Source organism: Diaphorina citri, unplaced genomic scaffold, assembly GCF_000475195.1.
Source record: "Diaphorina citri unplaced genomic scaffold, Diaci psyllid genome assembly version 1.1 scaffold1595, whole genome shotgun sequence".
Taxonomy (NCBI): domain Eukaryota; kingdom Metazoa; phylum Arthropoda; class Insecta; order Hemiptera; family Psyllidae; genus Diaphorina; species Diaphorina citri.
Window position 1 is genome coordinate 39,285 of NW_007379021.1, and position 27,968 is coordinate 67,252.

Consider the following 27,968-nt stretch of genomic DNA (forward strand, 5'->3'; position numbering starts at 1 on the left):
TTGGCAATATTTGCCATGCGTCCGTGCATCAATGAATTTTCCTAAAACTTTAGATAATAATAAATAATAATATAAAAAAAAGGAAAGGTAACAGCATTTGCAGAGACACTTTTGAATCATGGGTAATTATGTAGGTAAGTTCAATGTAATATTGTAGGTATAGTAAGTAGATACTCGTGGTTACTTACTTTTTTCACCCATATTTATGAACAAAATGCTGGCTCTCAGCAAGTGCTCAAGCATCAATTCCAAACATCTGATTGGCCAAAAGTTGTTTAAGACTGATCTGAGACCGAGAATTTTCGTTCATAATTTAATAGGCACAGGTGTAAGAGTATAGATTTGTTCTCCGAAACAATGCCCCTTTTTGTGAGGGTTCATCTGAACTTTTCAAATACTGCCACGTACCCTATTTAACCAGACTCGGTCCCTCAACCCCCAGAAAGCACAATATTGTACTAACAAAATATAACAGATATAGCACCAAAAGAAATAAAAATACGAAACGTAGATAGGTACCTAAGGCTAAAAATTGAACAAATTTAGTGTCTAGTATCGAGACTTACTTGAATCACTTCAGTGTAGACAAGACTAATACTAATATACATAATAATGAAATTAATTAACAATAAGAGTATAGATATTTGTTCTCCGAAACAATGCCCCTTTTTGTGAGGGTTTATCTGAACTTTTCAAATACTGCCACGTACCCTATTTAACCAGACTCGGTCCCTCAATATCTGACCAATGTCCTAAATGTGGGACTTCCGAGTATAGATTTGGACTCCGAAACAATGCCCCTTTTTGTGAGGGTTCATCTGAACTTTTCAAATACTGCCACGTACCCTATTTAACCAGACTCGGTCCCTCAATATCTGACCAATGTCCTAAATGTGGGACTTCCCCTCACGATGGATGTCCACGATTTCTTTGCTTGTACAACCGACCCAAGCATCCTGTAAATCCGCGGAACCTGCGTCCTGTAGAGACCGCAATCTTCCAGTTTCCAGTCTTCTAGCAAGTTTAGTTAGTTTGGTTAATTGCGCGTCTGCTTTATAAGTGCTAGGCCGCGGGTTCGATTCCCGCCCGGGGCGGATTTCGTCCTAAACGGATAATGTTCGTTCTCGGAACGGCTGGCTTTCTCCTACATATCTTGTCTTCCTTTCCTCTTAGATACCTTCTATAAAAACTCTTTGCCTAGGTTTGGAGATAGAATGACGCAGTCACCAACGTTAGAAACACCTAAATACCACTCATAGATCGAGCCCTCATGGCTCGATTCGTAGACGCTTAACCCATTCTTTAGGGCTGTTTGCCCCTACACCTAAGCCTCACATTGCGCTTTTTGTGTATGGAGTTAAGCTGCACGGCTGGATTTCAATTGTCCAACGCGCAGAGCCGCTTCCAGCGAACGAACCACGGCTATTCCAATTCAATATGAATCACTCAAGACTGGCCAAGTCTCTCACAACTTGCTCGAGCACTTCACCAAGTTGTCCAGCGTTGTGGCGCTACCTAGCGTCACAATATCGCTGAGATTGGAATAGCTCGACTGATCGCTGAGGACGGTAAGACGGGCATTGTTGTTGTTCCCCGGTAGCGAGTCGAGAACAGCGTCATGGATTGTGGGGAACAGGCAAGTCTCGGGGAACTCCTTGAAGAAGTTGCACCGTTCGAACACTTTCTGCACGGGCTCTGAAATGGAAGTCATGGATGGAGAACTTTGATTAGATAAGGAAAGAAATTAACGTAGGTATTCATTTTCAACACTTCTTTTAAAAATATTTAGTAGGAATTTGGAAATTACCGACTGGGAATAACACAATAAAACAAAGCTGGCATGCCTTCTGTTAATGTGTTCGATTTCTACCTCTCCATCTTTCCAAGCTCATTCGGCACCGTTCAAACACTTTCTGCACGGGCTCTGAAATGGAAGTCATGGATGGAGAACTTTGATTAGAGAGATCATAGTGTTATTGTGATAATGATAAGGAAAGAAATTAACATCTACCTATATAGGTACGTAGGTATTCATTTTCAACACTTCTTTTAAAAATATTTAGTAGGAATTTGGAAATCGCCGACTGGGAATAACACAATAAAACAAAGCTGGCATGCCTTCTGTTAATGTGTTCGATTTCTACCTCTCCATCTTTCCAAGCTCATTCCTCTCTCCCGCCCCTTTTAAACCGGGAGGAACCCCCCATCTTGGGAGCACTGCGTTTTCACACTGGAAACGTACCGATGCTGTGCGCCAATATTGTTTCTTTCTCTTTTCGGGATTGGCCCAAAGCTCCTTGATCAAACCTTATCATGCATCCGGCCCCCCTATTTCCAAGTCCCCTGGACCCATCAATGTAGGCTATTGCTTTTATCAGCTCTGCCTGTGTTGTTTTGAAAATGGATTTTCCTTCAAACTCACTGAGCGTAAGTGCAGAGTGCAAAGGTGACTACGGTTTGTAGTATTTTGATAATGACCCGATGTTTGCTACCGGCTACCTGTTACCAAAGTCCTTACTATTCATAGTAGATATTATTACTTATACGCCAACCACTCATTATATCAGGTGGACCTGACACCTGATGAGCACACACACTATCAGGTAGACCTGAGCAGGTGTACTTGTCGTCGGGTCTACCTGATAGTGAGTGGCTTGCCTTATACTCTATCCCAATTTGTAAAATAGTTAGGTATGTGAAAATAATAGTGTTATAGGTAGATAGGTACCGTACCTACTTACTACAATAGTAACAGTAACAGGTATTTCAAGAAAAACCACGGGTTATGGAAAATCAACGTTACCTAGTTGTGTGATAGAGCAGCTTCGGTAGCTCAGTGGTTATCACGTGAGACACGCCGCGTCGGAGGTCTTGGGTTCAATGACCGGGAGAGTCGAAATTTTTAGTCCCCCTCCTAAACGAACTCGATAATCTGCTTGAAGAAGAAGAAGAAGAAGAAGAAGAAGAAGAAGAGAAAGAAAAAGTCGACCCACCTGTGAGCTGCACCAGCTTGAGCGTAATCTCCTGCGTCTTCAGATCTTTGGAAGAAGTCTAAGAAGAAGAGAAAGAAAAAGTCGACCCACCTGTGAGCTGCACCAGCTTGAGCGTAATCTCCTGCGTCTTCAGATCTTTGTGCAGCTGAAAGAAGAAGAAGAAGCAGAAGAAGAAGAAGAAGAGAAAGAAAAAGTCGACCCACCTGTGAGCTGCACCAGCTTGAGCGTAATCTCCTGCGTCTTCAGATCTTTGTGCAGCTGTAGGAACGCTTTGACCGTGCTGCTATCCACATTGGACACGGCCATCATGTCAACTATCACGTAGCTCGTCTCGTAGTTCTTAGTGGAGGTGATGGCTTTGTGGATCTTCTTGACGACCTTTTCCTTGTTGACGAAGTTGATGCCGCCCAGGATGCGCAGAATGATGACGCCTGGTATTTCGAGGGCCTGGAAAAGATGACGGAAACGTTTGGACGTTAGAATTGCAAGAATGGTTGAATGGACCGTTATCATGGGAAATTCAAAATGCGCAGAATGATGACGCCTGGGATTTCGAGGGCCTGGAAAAGATGACGGAAACGTTTGGACGTTAGAATTGCAAGAATGGTTGAATGGACCGTTATCATCGGAAATTCAAGTTATAGGTAGATAGGTACCGTACCTACTTACTACAATAGTAACAGTAACAGGTATTTCAAGAAAAACCACGGGTTATGGAAGATTTCGAGGGCCTGGAAAAGATGACGGAAACGTTTGGACGTTGGAATTGCAAGAATGGTTGAATGGACCGTTATCATGGGAAATTCAACAATCAAGGGATTTACAGAAGGTGTTTCCAAACAGTAGTTTGCTAAGAAGTAAAACGTAATGGGACACTCAACGACTTAAAGTGGTTTTACACCGAAACAAAAACTCATGACAGTTGTAACCCCACCAACTGAAAGTGGTTGTAATAGTTATCAAAATTATTGTAAACTCACTGTCTAAAAGCAACCTCAGTGGTGTAGTGGTTAGCGTGGTATACGGCAGATCTGGTGGTTCAAGTAGAAGTGAAGTCATAAAGTTTATTACTATTGGAGCGGCATTTGCGACAAGTTGACAAGTGTTCCTCACTATTGTTCATGCTCAACACAATTAAAATTCCTCACCCCCTATCTATAAATGGTTTTGTTTTTGAACACACCAACCTAAACACGACTGTAAACTCACCGATTGATAGCGGTTGCTTTCAACATAGATGTCGGTGGTGAATATCCTGCCCAGTTTAGTGACCAGGACTTTCTGGCTCATAAATATAACACAGGCCAGCGAGAGACAAATACCAATGCACAGACCATAGTCTATATCCAGTAGGACCACAGAGAGGAAGGTGACACCCCAGACGATGCCTTCCATCGTGGATTCCCGCCAGTAGGTGACAAAGTCTTGCATCTGCATGACCATACCTTTCATGGCCACGATGACGATTGCCGTGAGAACACACTAGAAACAGATAATAGGTAGATAAGTACATTTAAATTTTGTTTGATCTTGGTCTGACAAATAGCCCTCTGTCTCAACTATTTTATGCCCTGCTGGCATTCGCATTAGACCAAACCTGCACCCAGGAGGACTTGCTCAGTACAAATGAGAGAGCAGTACGAGTCGCACGCTTCTGGGAGCGACAGATTTGAATGGTGACATTGTACCGGACACAGTACGTAAGTAAACAAGCAAGGAAGCGCAAATTGTAAATTTGGAAACTTGTGATTGTTTGGAACCAGACAAGAAAAGAACCTTGTGAATTTGGTGGTGGAAACCGGAAACCGCATGACATGTAAGGCAGAGCTTATCGTCCCGAAAGCGAAGAGAGAAGAAAGACAGGACAGGAGAAAGCCAGCCGTTCCGAGAACGAACATTATACGTTTAGGATAAAATTCGCCCCGGCGCGGCGACCTAGTGATTACAAGGCAGACGCGCTACCTTCCGAGCTAGTTAGGATTGCCCCAAAGGCCCTAACCCTCTTTTAATGGGTCATTTATACTCACGTGTGGCAGGGGTTGGAAAAATGGGCCAACATAGAGTAACACGATGGCCAAACAACCACAAGACACTCCACTGGCCAGTTGAGTCTGGCCTCCGGTTTGCAATTGAATCAAACTACGGGAGAGTGAGGCCGCAAAGGGGACGCAGGAGAAGAACGAGGCGAAAATGTTTGAGAAACCCTGAAAATTAGAGAGAACATAATAATCAATTTTCACGGTCTCTGTGGTGTAATGCCTTAGGGCAGTGTTTCTTAATTAGTTTGGCCCGCGGAACCCTTTTCAAAAGGTGAACATCTTTGCGGAACCCTGAACTAACAAAGGTATAAGATTGGATTATAAATTTGCCTTTGGCAATATTTGCCATGCGTCCGTGCATCAATGAATTTTCCTAAAACTTTAGATAATAATATAAAAAAAAGGAAAGGTAACAGCATTTGCAGAGGCACTTTTGAATCATGGGTAATTATGTAGGTAAGTTCAATGTAATATTGTAGGTATAGTAAGTAGATACTCGTGGTTACTTACTTTTTTACTGGGTATTTTCTTCAGGATTTTTCTTAATTTTCCTAAAGGGTAATTACTGAAACCCATACCTCTGGTAGGTAGGTAGGTAGGTATGTAAGTTATTAACTAATTGATTTTGACTTGATTATTACAATGTTTACTTCATTCAACTTAAATTGCCTAGGTACATTATTTTTCATATTATTTCTTTTTATTTAATATTATTATTTCCAATCCATTTTTAGCGGTTATGATTTTATTTTTCAAAATACCTACATTAGGTGCAACAATTTTACAAACAAAGGTATAAGATTGGATTATAAATTTGCCTTTGGCAATATTTGCCATGCGTCCGTGCATCAATGAATTTTCCTAAAACTTTAGATAATAATATAAAAAAAAGGAAAGGTAACAGCATTTGCAGAGGCACTTTTGAATCATGGGTAATTATGTAGGTAAGTTCAATGTAATATTGTAGGTATAGTAAGTAGATACTCGTGGTTACTTACTTTTTTTGCTTCCAATTTTGACCGGCATTGTTCCTGGGCTATTTTTTACTCGACTTCCCAGAAAGTGGAAAACTGTCGTGTGGTATTCTTCTCACACTCACACTGGTTCAATAAGACTTTATTTTATTTTTATTTTTAGTAAAAATATATTTACAACATATTTTTTGACAAGTTGAACAATAAATTAAACAATAAAAAATACAAAATTAGAAATTTTGTTTTCTATTCGTCTCAGCCAAATCACTCGCGAAAAAACGGATTTTTTTTTATTTTTTTTTTTTGTCTTCTTTAATTCGGGAGCATCATGGTTGATTTGAAAAAATAAATAAAAACGAAATGTTGGTACCTAAATAGCTTTTAATTGGACCGGTTGATTGGAAGATGGTGTACTAGTAAGTAGTAAATTTCTTTTTGATTGATTAGTTTCAACAAGTAGTAGGTACGAGAACCTACCTATGTTGTATAGAGGGAGTAGGTTTTGAACTAGGTATACCTACGTCCTATAGGAGTAGGTACCTACGTACACCTGTGGAAAATTGGTTACATTAGTAACATTTCCAGAGGCGTATTTGAGATTTTGGCGCGAAGAACTTGAATACTTGAAAATTCCAAGATGAACTTGAATATTTAAGAACTAAGTATAACAACTGAGCTCTCAAGTGTCCACACATGGACGACGGCCGTCGCTCGAAGATGTTAATCTATGTTGTCTAGGTAATGTGGACGGTTTCAGTCGACATCGATCGACGGTCGTCGACTGTGTGGACACAGCTTTTTCGTCTCGAAATCGAAGAGCGGAGAACAGAATCAGAGAAAGTCAACGAACCAAGAACGAACCTTATCGGTTTAGAATAAAGTTCTGCCCGGGTGGGAATCGAACCCGCCCTATTAGATTCTACGCTCCGGCTCTGAGACCGCGATATCATGTAAATTCAAATCCAGTGTGTAAACACCAAACACCGGTGGTTGCCGCTCACATGAGATTAGAATAGAATAGAAGTATACATATGTAGATTAGAATAGAATATATGTATAGCGCATCCATTTTTTTTTTTTTTTTTTTTTTTTTTTTCTCGACATCGATCGACGGTCGTCGACTGTGTGGACACAGCTTTTTCGTCTCGAAATCGAAGAGCGGAGAACAGAATCAGAGAAAGTCAACGAACCAAGAACGAACCTTATCGGTTTAGAATAAAGTTCTGCCCGGGTGGGAATCGAACCCGCCCTATTAGATTCTACGCTCCGGCTCTGAGACCGCGATATCATGTAAATTCAAATCCAGTGTGTAAACACCGGTGGTTGCCGCTCACATGAGATTAGAATAGAATAGAAGTATACATATGTAGATTAGAATAGAATAGAATACAAGTACATATGTAGATTAGAATAGAATAGAATAGCGCATCCATTTTTTTTTTTTTTTTTCGTTAGGCGCTTTAACATTATTGTGTCGTTCGCGCCTACCGACCCCTGTTTGTGACTAGATCTTAGTATAGATGCCGATGGCCTTCATGTACATTAGTGTCGAATCAATATTGGCAGGGTTGTTGTCAAGGGCTGGTGGTGAGGGGAGGGAGGAGCGTGATTGGAGGTGAGTGGGGCAATTGAAAATATGGTCCACGGTTAGGGTATCACCGTACCGATGCTGTGCGCCAATATTGTTTCTTTCTCTTTTCGGGATTGGCCCAAAGCTCCTTGGTCAAACCTTATCATGAATCTGGCCCCCTATTTCCAAGTCCCCTGGACCCATCAATGTAGGCTATTGCTTTTATCAGCTCTGCCTGTGTTGTTTTGAAAATAGATTTTCCTTCAAATTCACTGAGAGTTCAAAGGTGGCTACGGTTTGTAGTATTTTGATAATGACCCGATGTTTGCTACCGGCTGCCTGTTACCAAAGTCCTTAACTATTCATAGTAGATATTATTACTTACGCTAACCACTCATTATATCAGGTGGACCTGACACCTGATGAGCACACACACACACACACACACACACTATCAAGTAGACCTGAGCAGGTGCACTTGTCGTCAGGTCTACCTGATAGTGAGTGGCTGGCCTTATACTCTATTCTAATTTGTAAAATAGTTATGTGAAATAGTTACCCATGTGTTCTAATTTGTAAATAGGTAGATAGGTACCGTACCTACTTACTACAATAGTAACAGTAACAGGTATTTCAAGAAAAACCACGGGTTATGGAAAATCAACGTTACCTAGTTGTGTGATAGAGCAACTTCGGTAGCTCAGTGGTTATCACATGAGACACGCCGCGTCCGAGGTCTTGGGTTCAATGACCGGGAGAGTCGAAATTTTTAGTCCCCCTCCTAAACGAACTCGATAATCTGTAAAGCGAAAGGTGTGATGAAAATCACCAATCTTCGTTATAGGGGGAAATATCCGGGCTAATGGTCCGAAAGAAGACGACGACGAAGAATCCTTATATTCCTTTTACCTACCTAAAAGAAGAAGAACAACACCAACACCAACAAAAACAACAACAACAAGAGGAAGAAGAAGAAGAAAGAAAAGGTAGGTAACACACAAAAAGGAAATATGCGTAGGAACAAAATTGTGAAAGGGAAGGAAAGACGAAAGTGAGAATTTTGGAATGCTAGCAAATCATAAATTACGCTATGTAGGCACCAAAGGCAAAATAACTTACATAATTTAATGGAACTCTCTATCTGCTGATATAATATCCATGAAATATTACAAAAAAATAAAAAAAAGCCACCTTTGAGCATTAGCAAGTTGCCAAATTCAAATGGCAACAGATTTTCCCATCAGACCACTATAATAGCCAGGGTGATAGTGCGTTGAATCGTTGAAAGCACCGCCTGAACAAGTTTCCGATGGAACACTAATGTTAAGCGACGTTGGACGTGATGGTATCCCAAAGGGTGACCAGCAGAGCGATCGTGTGCTGCTGAATTCTCCCAGCCCCACTCAAGAAGGCGGGCAGCTTCAGCTTGTCACCAAACGGGGAGTAAAACCATGCACCATCACTAAAAACCTTTTTTTTTTTAATAAAAAAAATAAGATGAGTGTTTCACCGCCGTTTTTATTTCGTAGCAATGAAGCAACTGCTACATTAGACGCATATGGTCTGTGTCGTAGCATGCCCATCCCGTAGAATGCCTCTCATCAGATGGGCGAGAAGAGACACAATACTCCCCATTTAGGTGCTGGGTCAACACGAGAGCACCAGAAAGTATACCCATTGCCTACAAACGTAGTCACTAGTCACATAACCCTGTTAGCCGAAGTATAAGAAAGGCTAGAAAAATGAGGAGATAATAAGAAAACAAGAATAAAACTATATCTACAAAACAACAGTGTAAATAACATTTCTCAGCATTTATTTCCTAATTAATATGTAATCAATTGGAGAGAAGCTCATTATTTCGAAACAAAATTCAGTGATAAGCAGGTGTCTATTGATAACGCAGGTCAAACAAGATAAATATTGCCTACAGTTACTGCTTTGACGTCACGGCAACTTCGTTTGTTTGTGCGCAAGCGTTTCTGCGCATTTTGACGTGAAATCTGACGTCACACATCTTTGAACTCTTCAATTAGAACGGAAAATAAAATCTTACTTTTTCCGAGTTTTGACCTCAGATTTGGATTTTTCACAACTTTTTACGTAGGAATCGACGACTCCATTATGTAGCTCCCTACTTACTAATATTGGCTCTATGTTATTCTCAGGCCTTTGAACCTTTAACTTACACATGTGTGGTTCTAAAGTGTGTAACTATCAACAACAATGAGCCCCTCCTCGAAACATGTTTACAAACGAGGAAAATCTTTTTTGAGGATCCCCGGAGCAAATTGGAGACCGGATGACTCATTACTAGAAGGGATGGCATTATGACTGCCTTCACTTTTTAGTTTTTAGACATGATTTCGCTAATATTTGATTTTCGCTATTGATAAAATATGAACAAATAATTAAAATGCCCAAGGCAAAAAGAGGCACTATAAAAATGATCGTGCATGAAATCGCATTGTAATTAGGTATTCCTGATAAGAATTTTGATGCACAAGACTACAGAATAAGGGACCTATAATTATTTATTGTATACGTTAGAACTTGGGAATCACAAATCCAATCGTATAGGAGAAGAAAAAGATCAATATCAACGTACATGTAAATCCTGGTAACTCTTAATTTAGAAATAATAATTTATAATTATATACCTATGACTATAACAATGAGCCCCTCCTTGAAACATGTTTACAAACGAGGAAAATCTTTTTTGAGGATCCCCGGAGCAAATTGGAGACGGGATGACTCATTACTGAAAGGGATGGTAGGTATTATGACTGTCTTCACTTTTTAGTTTTTCGCTAATACTTCATTTTCGCTATTAGTAATATATGAACAAATAATTAAAATGCCCAAGGCAAAAAGAGGCACTATAAAAATGATCGTGCATGAAATCGCATTGTAATTAGGTACTCCTGATAAGAATTTTGATGCACAAGACTACAGAATAAGCTGAATAAGGGACCTATAGGTAATTATTTATTGGATACGTTAGAACTTGGGAATCACAAATCCAATCGTGTAGGAGAAGAAAAAGATCAATATCAACGTAGGTACATGTAAATCCTGGTAACTCTTAATTTAGAAATAATAATTTATAATTATATACCTATGCACCTTTGAGGTAGCAACATGGGTAGAAGCTATATGTAGTACCTATAGAGATATTATAATGCATGAAAATCAGCAGAACGTCATGCGAAAATCGCAAGTACCTAGGTAAATAAAGATAATTGTAGTAATCTACTACATGTAAAACATAAAACCACACCTAGTCAAACAAAGTTTGATCAAAGGGGAGTTTGATACCATTCTCCAGCCATACTACAATCAGTAATAATGATAACCTAGGTACTTACGTTTAATGATAGCTATCAGGCAATAATTACCTAATATATCAGCTTCCTTTGTTCCTGGAATTCTAATCGCTCCTCACGAATTGATTACATTAACATACATTCTATCAACTAAGCTAGAGCTATCTACTTACGTTTAATGATAGCTATCAGGCAATAATTAGTGGTCACCACCTAATATCAGCTTCCTTTGTTCCTGGAATTCTAATCGCTCCTCACGAATGTACACTTAAATTTTGTTTGATCTTGGTCTGACAAATAGCCCTCTGACTCAACTATTTTACGCCCTGCTGGCATTCGCATTAGACCAAACCTGCACCCAGGAGGACTTGCTCAGTACAAATGAGAGAGCCGTACGAGTCACGGGAGCGACAGATTTGAATGGTGAAATTGTACCGGACACAGAAAGTAAGTAAACAAGCAAGGAAGCGCAAATTGTAAATTTGGAAACTTGTGATTGTTTGGAACCAGACAAGAAAAGAACCTTGTGAATTTGGTGGTGGGAACCGGAAACCGCATGACATGTAGGGCAGAGCTTATCGTCCCGAAAGCGAAGAGAGAAGAAAGACAGGACAGGAGAAAGCCAGCCGTTCCGAGAACGAACCTTATATGTTTAGGATAAAATTCGCCCCGGCGCGGCGACCTAGTGATTACAAGGCAGACGCGCTACCCTCCAAGCTAACTAGGCTGGCCCTTAACCCTCTTTTAATGGGTCATTTATACTCACGTGTGGCAGGGGTTGGAAGAATGGGCCAACATAGAGTAACACGATGGCCAAACAACCACAAGATATACCACTGGCCAGTTGAGTCTGGCCTCCGGTTTGCAATTGAATCAAACTACGGGACAGTGAGGCCGCAAAGGGGACGCAGGAGAAGAACGAGGCGAAAATGTTTGAGAAACCCTGAAAATTAGAGAAAACATAAAATATAAACAATTTTCACGGTCTCTGTGGTGTAATGCCTTAGGGCCTTAGGGGATCCGTTGGGGCGTGGGGCCCCTTTTCTGAGTGTGTCCCACAGTACACACGGAACCGCTTATATTCATAAATGGAATATGCATATAACGCCTCGAAATATGTAGTACCAAGTGTTCCAACTATGCAATACACTAAGCATTTCTTTGTGCCGAGGAAGAGGGATTTTATTTTTCCCATTTGCGAGTGAGGGAAAAAATAAATTCGATAGTACCTACCTAGGTATATTTTGTACAGTCAGGTATCATTTTATCTGCATAGGTATACAATTGGAATAAGATTAGTCATTATGATAATTATTATCTCAATCCTAGACATTATTATAATTATTATCAATTGTAATACCTATAGGTACCTACCTACCTAAAAATCGGCCTAGCGCTTACAAGGCTGACGCGGTACCAACCAAGCTAACTAGGCTAGCTAGAAAAAATTGGATTTAATCAGCTTTAAATTGTGTCCGGGCCGAGAACAGGTAAATATGTTCCATTTTGTAATCAAAAGCCTTCTTACCTTACAGAACTCAGTGTATATAATGAGGGCAAACGTCACACCCATGGCAATTTCGAACGCCAACCAGTTGGTTTGGTCAAAGCTATGGATGACATCCACGACTGTCTGAAAAGAAGAATAAACAGGCGATAAAGACAAAATAATATAAAGAAAAGGAGGAGAAGAAGAAGATGATGAAGACAAAAGTAGAAGAACTAGAAGAAGTCATGGGGAGTCAGAAAGATGTAGTAAGGACAGTCACACTACTATCACGTCACGTGACGTGGTGGGAAAATTTTACCCTACATCTTTCTGACTCACTTGACGTGACGTGATGGTAGTGTGTTTCCATCTTTATTTACGTGATGTAACATCATGTAACAGTCCTAATTTGGTTCATTACCTACCTAGGTACAGAATTTAGGTACAGAACTGCAACCTTGAATGAGATCCACGATACCTACCTTCTTAAGTAAGTACCTGTCTATTCGTAAAATAATAAAACTAATTACCTACCTTGGTACTATCAAAAAGACAATGGACCTACCTACTCACTAGTTCAAGGAATAAATTTATTTGCAACTGCTCCATTAAATTGCAGTTCTACTTAGGTTGTAGTAATCGGTATCATTAGGTAGTAGATATACTTAGGTACCAGTAATTATCGAGTTTCACCTAATTTCGCGTCACAATAAAACCGCAGCAAAATATTTCATTGTCTATTTCCTGTATTGAGAGACGTTGAAATTTTCTCGTTTGATCGAAATAGATATTACTAATTAAGAGTACCTATATTACTTTATAGAGTAATAAATTTATGTCATAACTGTGATAAGCAAATAGTGACTTAAAAATATTGAGGAAATAAGGTTAAGTTTTAATTCGATGATTTTGATTTTAGTTTGTCTATCTGATTGTTGTTCCGCGATGACTCTTAAATGGTCAGGTTAGTCTGACTTTGATTAAATTTGGCAAAAATATTTAATACATACCTACTTAGAGAAAATTTGTCTGAAGCTGCTGTATCCACAGAAAGTTGACGCCGCCGATCGATGTCAACTGAAACCGTACACTACCTCGACAACATAGATTAAAATCTTCAACTCGTTATTCGACCATTATTCGACGGTGTCATTAGTGGACACAGCTGACACAGCTCATCTGTGTCAGCTGACACAGATTTTCGACCCGGTCGGGCCTTTGGATACCCCTTACGGAACATGTTTCTGTGTTTTACAGATCACTAATCCGGTAATTATGCATATGTCATGTTATTATGTATTGGACTAATAGTTTTGTGAATTTATTGTAGAGCTTCTATAGGCCTAAAGGTACTGATTAAACCTAATGACACCACTTCACCAGGAGGGCGGAATACTTACGGATGCTAACAGCTCTTGGTTCGAGTCTATCTTGTACTTCATTTTCTTGGCCAATATGGACGCCATGGAGATGTTGATAGAGAAAGCGATGAGTTGTGATAATGATCAGGAAAGAAATTAACATCTACCTATATAGGTACGTAGGTATTCATTTTCAACACTTCTTTTAAAAATATTTAGTAGGACTTTGGAAATTACCGACTGGGAATAACACAATAAAACAAAGCTGACATGCCTTCTGTCAATGTGTTCGATTTCTACCTCTCCGTCTTTCCAAGCTCATTCCTCTCTCCCGCCCCTTTTAAACCGGGAGGAACCCCCCATCTTGGGAGCACTGCGTTTTCACACTGGAAATTGAGCAGTATAAATAAGCACTATCATTATTATTATTATCACTAATCCGGTAATTATGCATATGTCATGTTGTTCTGTATTGGACTAATAGTTTTGTGAATTTATTGTAGAGCTTCTATAGGCCTAAAGGTATCGATTAAACCTGCCTTGTAAGCGCTGGGCCGCGGGTTTGATTCCTGCCCGGGGCGGATTTTATCCCGATGGGATAGTGTTCGTTCTCGGAACGGCTGGCTTTCTCCTATCCTGTCTTCCTTCCTTCCTTCTCTCTTCGATTTCGGGACGATAAAACCATAGCAGTTACAGTTCCCTCTGTCAAACCTCTCTCAAAAAAAAAAACTAATGACACTACTTCACCAGGAGGGCGGAATACTTACTGACGCTAACAGCTCTTGGTTCGAGTCTATCTTGTACTTCATTTTCTTGGCCAATATGGACGCCATGGAGATGTTGATAGAGAAAGCGATGATGGCAATCACTAGGCCGTCTACTATCAGCTTGGGTAGTAGCCACAGGGGAGGTACTTCGGGCACTGGGAATCTGAGGGGAGAAGAAAAGGGTCATCGTCATCATGTGGCATTAGAATAGAATATACCTTGTTCATCCTGCCCGAATAGGACTGAAAAGTCCCTCATCTACCCCAGCAGTCTAAACAAGGTCTCGTATATCTTGACTTGGCGGGGCGGAGCGCTACCGCGCTCCTTAATGGGTTAAAGATTATTACATGTATCTGGCCTTCTGCCATTTGTCACTGAAGAGAGAGCCAATACATGGCACTACAACCTGATGATTAGGGACTTGTCACCCAGTTCTGTCCTGGGATTTCCTTCCCCAAACATTCACTCCCATTACCCTAAATCAGGTATATTGGATGCCAATAAGACAAAAGAAAGGGAAGAGTGGAAAGGAATTTCTGCTTAATTCGTGAGTAGAGAGTAGGTAGTTATCTTACCTAAAACCTAAAATGTTCCTATTCGGACATTTTATTATTATTATTATTTTATGGCAGGGTTCTCCTGGAAAAACTCTTCCACCTAACCACTAATTTGTCTTTCGCACCTTTCATATTCGCACTTTTAGTAGTCCCAATAGTGCATTTGGTAATTAGTAATGAGCCAAGGCCTTGGATTGGCAATTTAGCAGGGTGCCGTTCAAATCTCAGGACCAATACTAAATAATAGTGTCAAAGCCTATGACAGACTATTTTCTTACCCAGTGGGTATGTAGCCGACAGTGGTGATGTGGTAGTTTTCCTTGAGCCCAAACTTGGACGATGCTTTACAGAAATCATTCTCTAAATGGGCTTGGTTGATACAATAATAGCAAAGCTCCCAGCTTACCATTATTGGATTCGCTTCAGGAAAGTGGAAGTTTGATTTCCAGTGCCCTAAATCACCAAAGTATGGAAAAGTGTTTACAATTCCATATTTCGATATGATTCGTCCAAATTCAAAATTCTGCTTTTCCATTTTGTGATTTGATTGCCAATATTTTCATAGGTTACTTTCTAGATTTTGTGTATTGACTCCACAGGCCCATGCCTATATCACGTCTTTTCTTGTCCATCAAATGAAGAACATCCGACGGTATGGACAATGGACATGCTACGACACAGTTTTGAGCCTAATCTAGTTAGTCGCTGTTGCATCAAACACAAAATACGGTGAAACGTGCTCCTATTATTTCGCAACTATATTTTACATTGAAACACTAATTAATTACATTCATTCTATGGGGACAGACAGACCGACCGACCGACCGACCGACAGACAGACGACACCGAAGCGAATACAATAGTCCGTCCCCTATACCTTTTATTATTTCTAGTTAGTCGCTGTTGCGTCAAACACAAAATACGGTGAAACGTGCTCCTATTGTTTCGCAACTATATTTTACATTGAAACACTAATTAATTACATTCTAGACAGGATTTCATGTAGATAAGATTAGGTTAATTAAGTACCCAGTGATATCGCACACTTTGTTATCAGGTAAATGGGTCGTTAGCATCTCTGATAACACCGGCGACCCCCGAAATACAATAAATCATGATAGTATTACTATCTATAAAAATTACAAAGAAATACTTGTAATATAAATTGTCAAATATAGCGCCTCTATGGCTGACTGGTCACTGATCCGAAGATAGGTACTTCAAAGTTTAAACCACGTTTGGGGCAAAAATTTTCAGACAAAATTATTCAAATCACAGATGGAAAAGAATAGGCTCTGAAGAGTCTGAAGTGATGCAAATGGGGTTCTAAGATTCATATTTGAAGAAAATGAAAATCTGGTTTTATTGTGTTGAGCACGCAATGTCGTTCCCCCATTAGCATTAACACGCCTCGCTAAATCTTATAACTTAAACTTGATCTCGAAATACCAGATCAAGAGTCCAACATTTGAACCACTAGGTACCTCCATGACTGCCCTGATAGATACAAAAGTTGCTTTACTAAGGTACCTGCATAACTGAGGTTGTCAACTCGCTTTAGATCGGATGGATATAAAAAATAAAGAGTATGCAACCTGCAACACTCACCAGAATGACTTTCAGAGGTCCCGAATGTCTTGGCAAGGCTATGCCAAACACGTGCTAAAATCACAAAAATCTGGTGTGAACATCACACGACTTTCCTTATACTATTGAATGGTGCTTATTTGGGTGTTCTGTTGTAACATTTACCATATCTCTAATCGTTTAGTCAGTATAGCTGAAAACCGCCAAAAAGCGGTCAAAATACCGCCAACCGCAGCACCTATTTTAACCAAACGTTTCGTGTCGCAAAAATCTGGTGTGAACATCACACGACTTTCCTTATCCTATTGAATGGTCCTTATTTGGGTGTTCTGTTGTAACATTTACAATATCTCTAACCGTTTAGTCAGTATAGCTGAAAACCGCCAAAAAGCGGTCGAAACTCCGCCAAAAAGCGGTCAAAATACCGCCAACCGCAGCACCTAGCTCAACCAAACGTTTTGAGTAGCACCCTTGTCACATTTGTAAACTACATACCAAATTTAAAGTCTCTAGCTCATACCGTTCCCGATATATTGTTAAATTACACCGAAAACCGCCAAAAAGCGGTAAAATGCCGCCAACCGTTGCACCGATCTTAACCAAAAGTTTCGTGTCGCATCCTTGTCACATTTGACATCTACATACCGAATTTCAAGTCTCTAGCTCTTACCGTTCTCGAGATATTTTGTTTACAGACAGAAAATCTGGTGTGAACATCACACGACTTTCCTTATCCTATTGAATGGTGCTTATTCGGGTGTTCTGTTGTAACATTTACAATACCTATCTCTAACCGTTTAGTCAGTATAGCTGAAAACCGCCAAAAAGCGGTCGAAACCCGCCAAAAAACGGTCAATATACCGCCAACCGCAGCACCTATCTCAACCAAACGTTTTGAGTTGCACCCTTGTCACATTTGTAAACTATACGAAATGGAAATATGACATCGGGTAAAGTTAATTGAATTTTTTGGGTAGTCAAAAATAAATTGTAGCCCTAAATTTTGATTCAATCCAGGGTTGAATTTTTTCTAATTCCTAAACCAGGGCCTTATTACACAAATGAAGAAATCAGGCCCTGGTTGTCCACCCCTAACTTTTAACTCCATGCACAGAATAAAGAAAAAGAAGAAGAAGAAGAAGAAGAAGGAGAAAAAAAAAAAGAAACATCTCATTGTTTGTACATAGGTACCTATTTCCTGCGCTTGAAGGAAGAAGTGAGGAGTAGTTGTTCGTTCTTGGAACAGGCCATGGATCAAATCTGTCAATCTACTAACCATCATCCCCCACCGCCCGTGATCGCTATGCTACCGAGAGTCCGAGAGACAGGCTCATGACTTTCTGGCTACCCTGTGCATACCCAACTACTTGAGTCTTGAAACCTACTGGAATCTAAAGTACAGTCAAATTGGGATAACTTGGTAGATAGATACATACCAACCAAATCGGTACTCTTAGTAGGTAGGTATCCTGAGAAATCATTTTACACTAGTTTTAAAGGAGAGATGGAATTTCCAGTAACAGAATCACTAGTTGCATCATATAAAGATGAATCATGAATTAAGTAAAAATATATTGAAATAACGTTCAATAGGTAGTGTCAATTTTTAATAATACCAACCCAATCTTTTTGAAAAATTTGCAGTTGCAGAAATAATATGAATTAAAATGCAAAAGCATAAAACTAGGAGGAGTAACTATTTGCATTTTAGATTTCTACTTTTCCAGTTTATATTTAAACATTTAATGCCAGCCTAGTTCTAGCTTAGTTGGTAGTGCATGTAAGCGCTAGGCCGCGGGTTCGATTCCCGCCCGGGGCGGATTTTATCCTGACGGGATAATGTTCGTTCTCGGAACGGCTGGCTTATACCTATTTAAAGAAAAGAAATCGGTTCCTTGAGCTCAGCTATCCAGGTTCGACTGTAACGGCTCAATATGGCGATAGCGGCATCTACAATTAACTGATAAGAAGGTATCTGATAACAACTGATAAGGAGGTTAGTGGTTAGGTGGGAGGTGCACTATTGAGTAAGGCCGGAGTCAAGCTACCTTGCTCTTGTGAACCATCTGATGGGAGACTACCATCAGCAAGGTAACTCACTCATGCTAGGAGTTAGAGGAAGGTAACCAATAAACCATCGTCAGATCCTAAATGAGACCAAATAGTAGGGCTAAAGGGTTCAAACAGTAGGGCTGTGAGTGAAAGGTAGCATCCTAGAAATCTGGTCAGAAAACTGATTTCGGGAACTGTAAGAACGGAGATTTTATCTTCCCTAAATCGAAGAGAAAAGAAGAACAGAGACGCTAACCCTATTTAAATAGGGAAAAGCTAGGAGGAAGAAGGAGAAGAAGAAGGAGGAAGAGGAGGAAGAAGGAAAAGATGGGATGAATTGTCGCTTGAAAAATAACATCACTTGTGGATTTTTCCTCTTTTTAACGCATTTCTCTACAGTTCAGTAAGAACACTTTGAAATCCATGAAGATAAGGCAAAAATATTGATGATGAAAAATTACGTAGGCATCCGGCTATTCGGCGACAAATGAAACAACGCACCAACGGTAAGTTATAAGTAACCACATGGGACGTTGTCATTCAATAAAGACGCTAACCCTATTTAAATAGGGAAAAGCTAGGAAGAAGAAGAAGGAGGAGAAAGAGGAGGAAGAAGAAAAAATGGGATGAATTGTCGCTTGAAAAATAACATTGTGAATTTTTCCTCTTTTTTAATTAGATTTTTCGGAACTTAACGCATTTCTCTACAGTTCAGTAAGAACACTTTGGAATTCCTGAAGATAAGGCAAAAATATTGATGATGAAAAATTACGGTGACCAAATGAAACAATCGGTGACAAATGAAACAACGCAACAACGCTAAGTATAAGTAACCACATGGGACGTTGTCATTCAAGATTTTCTTCATCTAGAGGTGAAATTCCAAGGTACCTCAGTGGTTTCAGTAATTAAAACATTACTTCTAGTGGGGAGGTCAAAGTTAGACACTTTGTGAGCATGTAAGGTCAAGTTTTCCCTCTGCAAATCCACTTGGAAAAAAACAAGGAACTTGGGAATCCTAGAAGTGAAACTTTGATAGAAACCTCAATCATGCTCCTATTGTTTTAGAATCATCTAGCTAATACTCATTCATCATTGGATTCATTAATCGAATGATGAACAAGATGACTCAAATGACTCATATCATAAGATCATGCCAACGGCAATACTCTTGTTGTAGGTCCGGATATCACAAAGCTAACAACAGGCAATATCTCTGTTCCGTTCAGCCGCAGGCTTTGCCCTTCACGTGACTGGTGTCAAAGTTCCTTATTACACAATGGCGCTGTCATCGGTTATCGACAGCCTTGGGGAAGGACATTGGTTTTATTTTCAGAACAGTTGGAGACATTAATAGACATGACTCTGGTGATGGGTGTTTGGAAATTACCCAGCACCCATGGGACATTGGGACACAGGGACTTTACGTGCCCTCTCTAGAAATGATAAGAACTAGGTGTCAGGAGATTATTCTAGATGAAAGTTTGTACGTTTCGCACTACTCAAACAAGTATCGATAGACATGATTCAGGTGATGGGTCTTTGGAAATTAACCAGCACCCATGGGACAATGGGATTGGAACACAGGGACTTTACGTGCCCTCTCTAGAAATGATAAGAACCAGGTATCAGGAGATTATTCTAGATGAAAGTTTTTACGTTTCGCACTACTCAAATAAGTATCACAAAGGAGAAACCTTTGAAACAATATTACATGATCATACATACATAAATAATAATTGCGCTGACGTCATCGTCATTTTGACGTCAAAATATTTGAAATTAAGTGCAAAATATCTGCAACACAGTTCTGCACTCAAAGATAGGAAATCACCCAATCCAAACTTCTGACTTTCCCTCAAAATTAATTGCTCATTCCCAAAAGAGTGCGTTTAAAGATGACTCTGGGCGATAAAAAAACTTTCCCTTGGGGAAGGACATTGGTTTTATTTTCAGAACAGTTGGAGACATTGATAGACATGACTCAGGTGATGGGTCTTTGGAAATTAACCAGCACCCATGGGACATTGGGACACAGGGACTTTATGTGCCCTCTCTAGAAATGATAAGAACTAGGTGTCAGGAGATTATTCTAGATGAAAGTTTGTACGTTTCGCACTACTCAAACAAGTATCACAAAGGAGAAACCTTTGAAACAATATTACATGATCATACATACATAAATAATAATTGCGCTGACGTCATCGTCATTTTGACGTCAAAATATTTGAAATTAAGTGCAAAATATCTGCAACACAGTTCTGCACTCAAAGATAGGAAATCACCCAATCCAAACTTCTGACTTTCCCTCAAAATTAATTGCTCATTCCCAAAAGAGTGCGTTTAAAGATGACTCTGGGCGATAAAAAAACTTTTGGCTTCACTTCAAAATGAATAGCTCATTCCCAAAAGATGCGTTTAAAGATGACTCACGGCGATAAAAACTTTTTGCGATAAAAAATTATAGCTCAATTCCTCAATGGAATTCAGCTAAATAGCAAAGAAAAAATAGTAATAATTACCTTGAGGAATATGCACAACCGCAATAGTGACTCCGGACACAATGTCCTGACTGAGATCCGACTTCCATTTGTACTTGGGGAGCCAATCCAGAATCGGGAACAACTGGACCAACCAGGAAAATGGATTGCAACATTGTGTGTCCGAAAATTGACTCTTGCACCACTCGACCACTCCTGCAACAATAGACGAGGAAAAAGGATAGAGGATGACTTACCGAGTGAAAATTAGAGGGCAGACTAATACCTACCCACAAACAGAAATCTGTCAACACCAGAAAAAACAAGTATCACAAAGGAGAAACCTTTGAAACAATATTACATGATCATACATACATAAATAATAATTGCGCTGACGTCGTCGTCATTTTGACGTCAAAATATTTGAAATTAAGTGCAAAATAACTGCAACACAGTTCTGCACTCAAAGATAGCAAATCACCAAATCCAAACTTCTGACTTTCCCTCAAAATTAATTGCTCATTCCCAAAAGAGTGCGTTTAAAGATGACTCTGGGCGATAAAAAAACTTTTGGCTTCACTTCAAAATGAATAGCTCATTCCCAAAAGATGCGTTTAAAGATGACTCACGGCGATAAAAACTTTTTGCGATAAAAAATTATAGCTCAATTCCTCAATGGAATTCAGCTAAATAGCAAAGAAAAAATAGTAATAATTACCTTGAGGAATATGCACAACCGCAATAGTGACTCCGGACACAATGTCTTGACTGAGATCCGACTTCCATTTGTACTTGGGGAGCCAATCCAGAATCGGGAACAACTGGACCAACCAGGAAAATGGATTGCAACATTGTGTGTCCGAAAATTGACTCTTGCACCACTCGACCACTCCTGCAACAATGGACGAAGAAAAAGGATAGAGGATGACTTACCGAGTGAAAATTAGAGGGCAGACTAATACCTACCCACAAACAGAAATCTGTCAACACCAGAAAAAGTTAGTGAAAAGTAGATGTTGAAATAATTAGGAGTAGGTATGTGCACTGATTTTGCAAAGAGTCAGAGTAACTCCTGAAAAAATTAGTATTTCTATTTATTATTTTATCTTTAACCTTATCGAGTAATCTTCCGTTTTGATTTACCAAAAATACCACCAAAATATTTCACCAATTGCTTGTTAAATAACTATAAGTTAGTGAAAAGTAGATGTTGAAATAATTAGGAGTAGGTAGGTATGTGCACTGATTTTGCAAAAAGTCGGAGTAACTCCTGAAAAAAAAAGGAATTTCTATTTATTATTTTATCTTATCCTTATCGAGTTATCTTCCGTTTTAAATTACCAAAAATACCACCAAAATATTTCACTAATTATTTATTAAATAACTATAACAGGTACCCATCACAAGGCCTTGTTTAGTGAAAAGTAGATGTTGAATTAATTAGGAGTAGGTAGGTGTGTGCACTGATTTTGCAAAGAGTCGGAGTAACTCCTGAAAAAATTAGTATTTCTATTTATTATTTTATCTTTAACCTTATCGAGTTATCTTCCGTTTTGAATTACCAAAAGTACCACCAAAATATTTCACCAATTGCTTATTAAATAACTATAACAGGTACCCATCACAAGGCCTTGGTCCTGGAACACTGAATCGCTCTAGCACTAATGCAGCCAGTGCTGCACAAAATGTAATCCAGGGAGATGATTTAGATCAACAAACACTTGAAAATCCCTCTCAAGATAACTCAAGTACTTTATGGCCCAGAAATACACCTGCACTTTAGATAACGCATCACGCAGTATTTTTTGCTGAAAGAGAGGAACTTGGGGATATTTCTAGATTATAACCTTGGATATTGCTAGGTTTTAACCTTGACTATCAGGTAGCAGGTAGCCCTAAGTGCCTCGCTGCCCTCAGGTCTTCAATATTGTCTTTGAGAATCAAATCAAATCGTCAGGCATTATTTTTCCTGAGGACATTCTGGAGTATTTTAGATTCCTATACCTCATTACTTCCCTGTTATCATGTCTGGTTTCAATGCTTGTACACTGGGCTGTCTCGGATTTTACACTGAAAAAGTTTTGAACCTTCGGTGACGGATAAGATACTTAACTTACCTATACCAGCGAGGGATCACATCCCCAAAATAGTAGACCAAATTTGCAACATCAAATTTAGGTGACTAATGTTCAGTTTTCCGGAATGGTGATATTTCCTGGAGTTTCTTACCTACCTGGATTTATCACAGGCTTACCTCATTTTTTCACAGTCTTACCAGGTTTTCTCACAGGCTTACCTGGTTTTTTCATAGTCTTACCTGTTCTTTTCACAGGCTTACCCGTTTTTTTCACAGGCTTACCTGGTTTTCTCATAGGCTCACCTAATTTTCTCACAGGATTACCTGTTCTTTTCACAGGCTTACGTGTTCTTTTCACAGGCTTACCTGATTGTTTCACAGGCTTTTAGCTGTTCTTTTCACAGGATTACCTCATTTTAGTTTTTTCATAATCTTACCTGTTCTTTTCACAGGCTTACCCGTTTTTTTCACAGGCTTACCAGGTTTTCTCACAGGCTTACCTAGTTTTTTCATAGTCTTACCTGTTCTTTTCACAGGCTTACCCGTTTTTTTCACAGGCTTACCTGCTTTTCTCATAGGCTCACCTAATTTTCTCACAGGCTTACCTGTTTTTTTCACAGGCTTTTAGCTGTTCTTTTCACAGGATTACCTCATTTTTTAACAGGCTTACCTGGTTTTCTCACAGGCTGGTGTTTGCACAACTATTTAACAGACCATAAAATAGTACAAACGCAGTGTACTCGTATGGTCTATGATAAGCCGAGATAATCTACCCCGTAGCGGCGGTCCTTGTCAGTTGTTATCAGCGCTAGGTAGCATTGGAACCGCGATCACGTGGGCATAAAAATATAGTCATATATGTGAATGACATGAATAAATATGCATGTGTGAGCTATGTTTGACCAGTCCTGATACCTATGAATGTAATAATGTAATAAATTTGTGAAAGAACATGAAATAACTGTAAAAAAAAAGGTCCCTCCCAATCCCGACTAGTGCTTTAGTCATCAATGAACTGCAGAGCTCATTCCGAAATGAATTTAGCTAAAACGGTTTCTCACGGATCTCTCAAACAATCCGTCGGGTCCAAAATGCTGCAAATGAGCAAAATGTTGTGCTATTTTAAGTGTTAAAACTGTGTGCCAAATTTCATTAAAAATGGACAAACCGTTTGAGGGTTATGTCGAAACAAACAGACGAAATGCAATATCGAGTTGAAACTTAGAATTCACTTCTTTCGTTCAATTACTGGATGGGTAAAGGGGAGCTCACTGAGTATTATCACTTGCAATCCCTACTATGAAAGTGTCCACTAAATTCTGACCTTGGTCCCATTCATCTCAGTAGGAGGTACCCAATACTTTCATTACTAGTATAGCTCGCTATACTGTAGTAATAGAAAGTAAAAACAATACTAGGTACATGGTACACATACAAGCATATTGTTGTCTTTTAAAGTGAAATGAGTCTGAAATTCTAAATGTAAATCGATTTGTTTTTGCTGGGATTTCAACCGCAGCTGTGCAGTCTCTTCGGTTGTGATTGCCTCTCATAAAATTTGACTACCATCCTTGGAGGTTGTGGTTGTGATTCTTGAAGATTTACTCAATTGAAGACCTGAGACCTCAATTACAGAAATCATTCTCTAAATGGGCTTGGTTGATCCAACAATAATAGCAAAGCTCCCAGCTTACCATTATTGGATTCGCTTCAGGAAAGTAAGTTGAGGTTTGATTTCCAGGGTTTACAAAAAATCGCTCTTTTGTGATTTAATTGCCAATGTTTTCATAGGTTACTTTCTAGATTTTGTGTATTGACTCCACAGGCCCATGCCTATCTCACGTCTTTTCTTGTCCATCATATGAAGAACATCCGACGGTATGGACAATGGACATGCTACGACACAGTTATTGCCTAAATGCTGGCCATGTCTAATTCACGGTCTGTCAGACATTTAGCCTTAGGTTATGAAGTAGACCTGACAGGTCTGACAGGTCTACTTCATAACCTAAGGCTAAATGTCAGATTTCAGTGAAAGCTGATGATTCTTATAAAAGGTCGCTGATTCCAATAAATATCAACAATATATTGTTCTTAATAATGCTGATATCATGAATATTGCATTATGACTGATGTAATAATTATATAGGTCAATCTGCAAGACAGCAGAAATCACATGAACTCACATGCCACTCCAAAATGCTGCAAATGAGCAAAATCTTGTGTTATGTTAAGTGTTAAACCTGTGTGCCAAATTTAATCAAAAATGGACAAACCGTTTGAGAGTTATGGCGAAACAAACAGACGAAATGCAATATCGAGTTAAAACTTAGAATTCACTTCTTTCGTTCAGTTACTGGATGGGTAAAGGGGAGCTCACTGAGCATTATCACTTGCAATCCCTACTATGAAAGTGTCCACTAAATTCTGACCTTGGTCCCATTCATCTCAGTAGGAGGTACCTCATCGTGCGAATGAAGGCAAACTTATTCAAAGAGTGGTACCTACTAACCTACTCGTGCCAGGGTAAACATATTGAGGTAGGTAATAAAAACAAACGACTAAAATGCAGTTGAATTTTAGAGTTGACCACCTCAAAGATTTATGGATTAGCTCCAAGGGAGATTTATTAGCATAATAAAGGTGATCGGTGTTGACCTTTTGCTTTGTGACTTTTATCACGTACAGTTACTTTTTTTACAATGCTTTACAATGCACAACTGTGTTTACTTTAAGTGTTTAGGTGGTGTGAATAACGGTGTAGATGTCAGTATTGACCTAAAATTTTGTGCAATTTGCAACAAATTGATTTTGCAATTCCCTTGGCTCGACATAAAAAAAAGAAGGTTGTAAATTTCAGATTTTTTTTTTTTTGGCATGTGAGTGTCAAACTTTCAATTGGAAAGGTCAAAAGTCATGTATTATCGAGCTCGCGTTTCTGGCCGGGATTACAACCAGGTCTTCAATAGAAGAAACAAACTAAAAACATGATAAAATTAAAAAGGCATTTTATTGTGTTGAGCACGCAATGTCGTTCCCCCATTAGCATTAACACACCTCGCTAAATCTTAGAACCTGACTTGATGTCGAAATACCAGATCAAAAGACCAACATTTGAACCACTAGGTATCTCCATGACTGCCCTGATAGATACAAAAGTTGCTTTACTAAGGTACCTGCATAACTGAGGTTGCCAACTCGCTTTAGATCGGATGGATATAAAAATAAAGAGTATGCAACCTGCAACACTCACCAGAATGACTTTCAGAGGTCCCGAATGTCTTGGCAAGGCTATGCCAAACACGTGCTTAATCTGGGAGGATATCACAATGAAAGCTGTTCCTGATGTAAACCCGCTGATCATGGAGTCTGACATGAGAACGCTGAGAGATCCTAACTTGAAGAACCCGAGAATAACCTGGAAAAGAGAAATGCTTGTTCAAAACCACTTTGTCTAAATGTTGGCCACTCACGCTCAGGCCGTCTGACAGACCGTGAAGTAGACCTGTCAGGTTATGAAGTAGACCTGACAGGTCTACTTCGACAGGTCTACAGGTCTACTTCATAACGTAAGGCTAAATGTCAGATTTCAGTGAAAGCTGATGATTCTTATAAAAGGTCGCTGATTCCAATAAATATCAACAATATATTGTTCTTAATAATGCTGATATCATGAATATTGCATTATGACTGATGTAATAATTATATAGGTCAATCTGCAAGACAGCAGAAATCACATGAACTCACATGCCACACTCCCACGATGAGACACACTGCTGACGCAACTTGCACAGGCGTCAGTCCTGTGCTGATAACATTCACCGGCACACTTCCATTCTGACTCGAACTGTTCTGTCCTATCACGTGATCCGGATTCAGAAACTTCGGATCAGCATACATGATGACTGATTTGCTGGTCATCATGCAGATGACGGAGAAAGTGCCCATGGACAGGTGCTTGGAGGTACCCATCAGCATGTAGATGAACACCGGGAAGAAGGCCATGTAGATGCCGACGATCGGGGGTACGCCGGCCAATATTGAGTATGCCATCCCTGGAAGAAAACGTGGAATGAATGATTATTATTTATCACGGTCAAAACCACTTTGCCTAAATGCTGGCCACTCACACTCAGGCCGTCTGAAAGACCGTGAAGTAGACCTGTCAGGTCTACTTCATAACGTAAGGCTAAATGTCAGATTTCAGTGAAAGCTGATGATTCTTATAAAAGGTCGCTGATTCCAATAAATGTCAACAATATAGAATATTGTTCTTAATAATGCTGATATCATGAATATTGCATTATGACTGATGTAATAATTATATAGGTCAATCTGCAGGACAGCAGAAATCACATGAACTCACATGCCATATTCCCACGATGAGACACACTGCTGACGCAACTTGCACAGGCGTCAGTCCTGTGCTGATAACATTCACCGGCACACTTCCATTCTGACTCGAACTGTTCTGTCCTATCACGTGATCCGGATTCAGAAACTTCGGATCAGCATACATGATGACTGATTTGCTGGTCATCATGCAGATGACGGAGAAAGTGCCCATGGACAGGTGCTTGGAGGTACCCATCAGCATGTAGATGAACACCGGGAAGAAGGCCATGTAGATGCCGACGATCGGGGGTACGCCGGCCAATATTGAGTATGCCATCCCTGGAAGAAAACGTGGAATGAA

At 39.6% G+C, this 27,968-nt stretch overlaps 2 protein-coding genes and 1 long non-coding RNA gene across 7 annotated transcripts; all 3 read right to left on the reverse strand.

The window, feature by feature from the left end:
* Nucleotides 1–795: 795 nt before the first annotated feature.
* LOC103516546 (sulfate transporter-like) lies at nucleotides 796–27,968 on the reverse strand. The gene is made up of 14 exons (XM_026828910.1): nucleotides 27,635–27,968; nucleotides 27,020–27,354; nucleotides 26,526–26,690; nucleotides 25,459–25,474; nucleotides 24,839–24,889; nucleotides 21,914–22,087; nucleotides 21,238–21,411; nucleotides 15,355–15,436; nucleotides 14,520–14,682; nucleotides 11,669–11,845; nucleotides 5,021–5,197; nucleotides 4,203–4,475; nucleotides 3,197–3,440; nucleotides 796–1,695 (listed from the first exon to the last, which is right to left on the reverse strand). Exons 1-14 carry the CDS (start codon nucleotides 27,942–27,944, stop codon nucleotides 1,466–1,468), a joined length of 2,571 nt encoding a protein of 856 aa, XP_026684711.1. The 5' UTR covers nucleotides 27,945–27,968; the 3' UTR covers nucleotides 796–1,465.
* Nucleotides 9,896–11,061, reverse strand: LOC113470463. Its single transcript, XR_003393508.1, has 2 exons — nucleotides 10,695–11,061; nucleotides 9,896–10,236 (listed from the first exon to the last, which is right to left on the reverse strand). It is a non-coding gene; the product is annotated as an uncharacterized LOC113470463 (long non-coding RNA).
* LOC108253327 (solute carrier family 26 member 10-like) lies at nucleotides 21,867–23,972 on the reverse strand. Of its 5 annotated transcripts, none has more exons than XM_017447098.2 (2): nucleotides 22,814–22,962; nucleotides 21,867–22,087 (listed from the first exon to the last, which is right to left on the reverse strand). In XM_017447098.2, exons 1-2 carry the CDS (start codon nucleotides 22,815–22,817, stop codon nucleotides 21,882–21,884), a joined length of 210 nt encoding a protein of 69 aa, XP_017302587.1. In that variant the 5' UTR covers nucleotides 22,818–22,962; the 3' UTR covers nucleotides 21,867–21,881. The 5 variants fall into 5 exon arrangements, 2 of the variants coding, with proteins under 2 accessions (XP_017302587.1, XP_017302588.1); XM_017447099.2 differs by lacking the exon at nucleotides 22,814–22,962 and adding an exon at nucleotides 22,593–22,602; XR_001809719.2 differs by lacking the exon at nucleotides 22,814–22,962 and adding an exon at nucleotides 23,943–23,972 and having other exon boundaries at nucleotides 21,957–22,087.

Bases quoted from the DNA above. Each gene is read 5' to 3' on its own strand.
- LOC103516546 (XM_026828910.1), bottom strand. From the start codon at position 27,944: ATGGCATACTCAATATTGGCCGGCGTACCCCCGATCGTCGGCATCTAC. The intron at 14,683-15,354 runs GTAAGAAAATAG...TTCTCCCCTCAG, and splicing joins GTCGGCTACATACCCACTGG to ATTCCCAGTGCCCGAAGTAC. The intron at 11,846-14,519 runs GTAAGTATTCCG...TCTAATTTTCAG, and splicing joins ACCAAGAGCTGTTAGCGTCA to GGTTTCTCAAACATTTTCGC.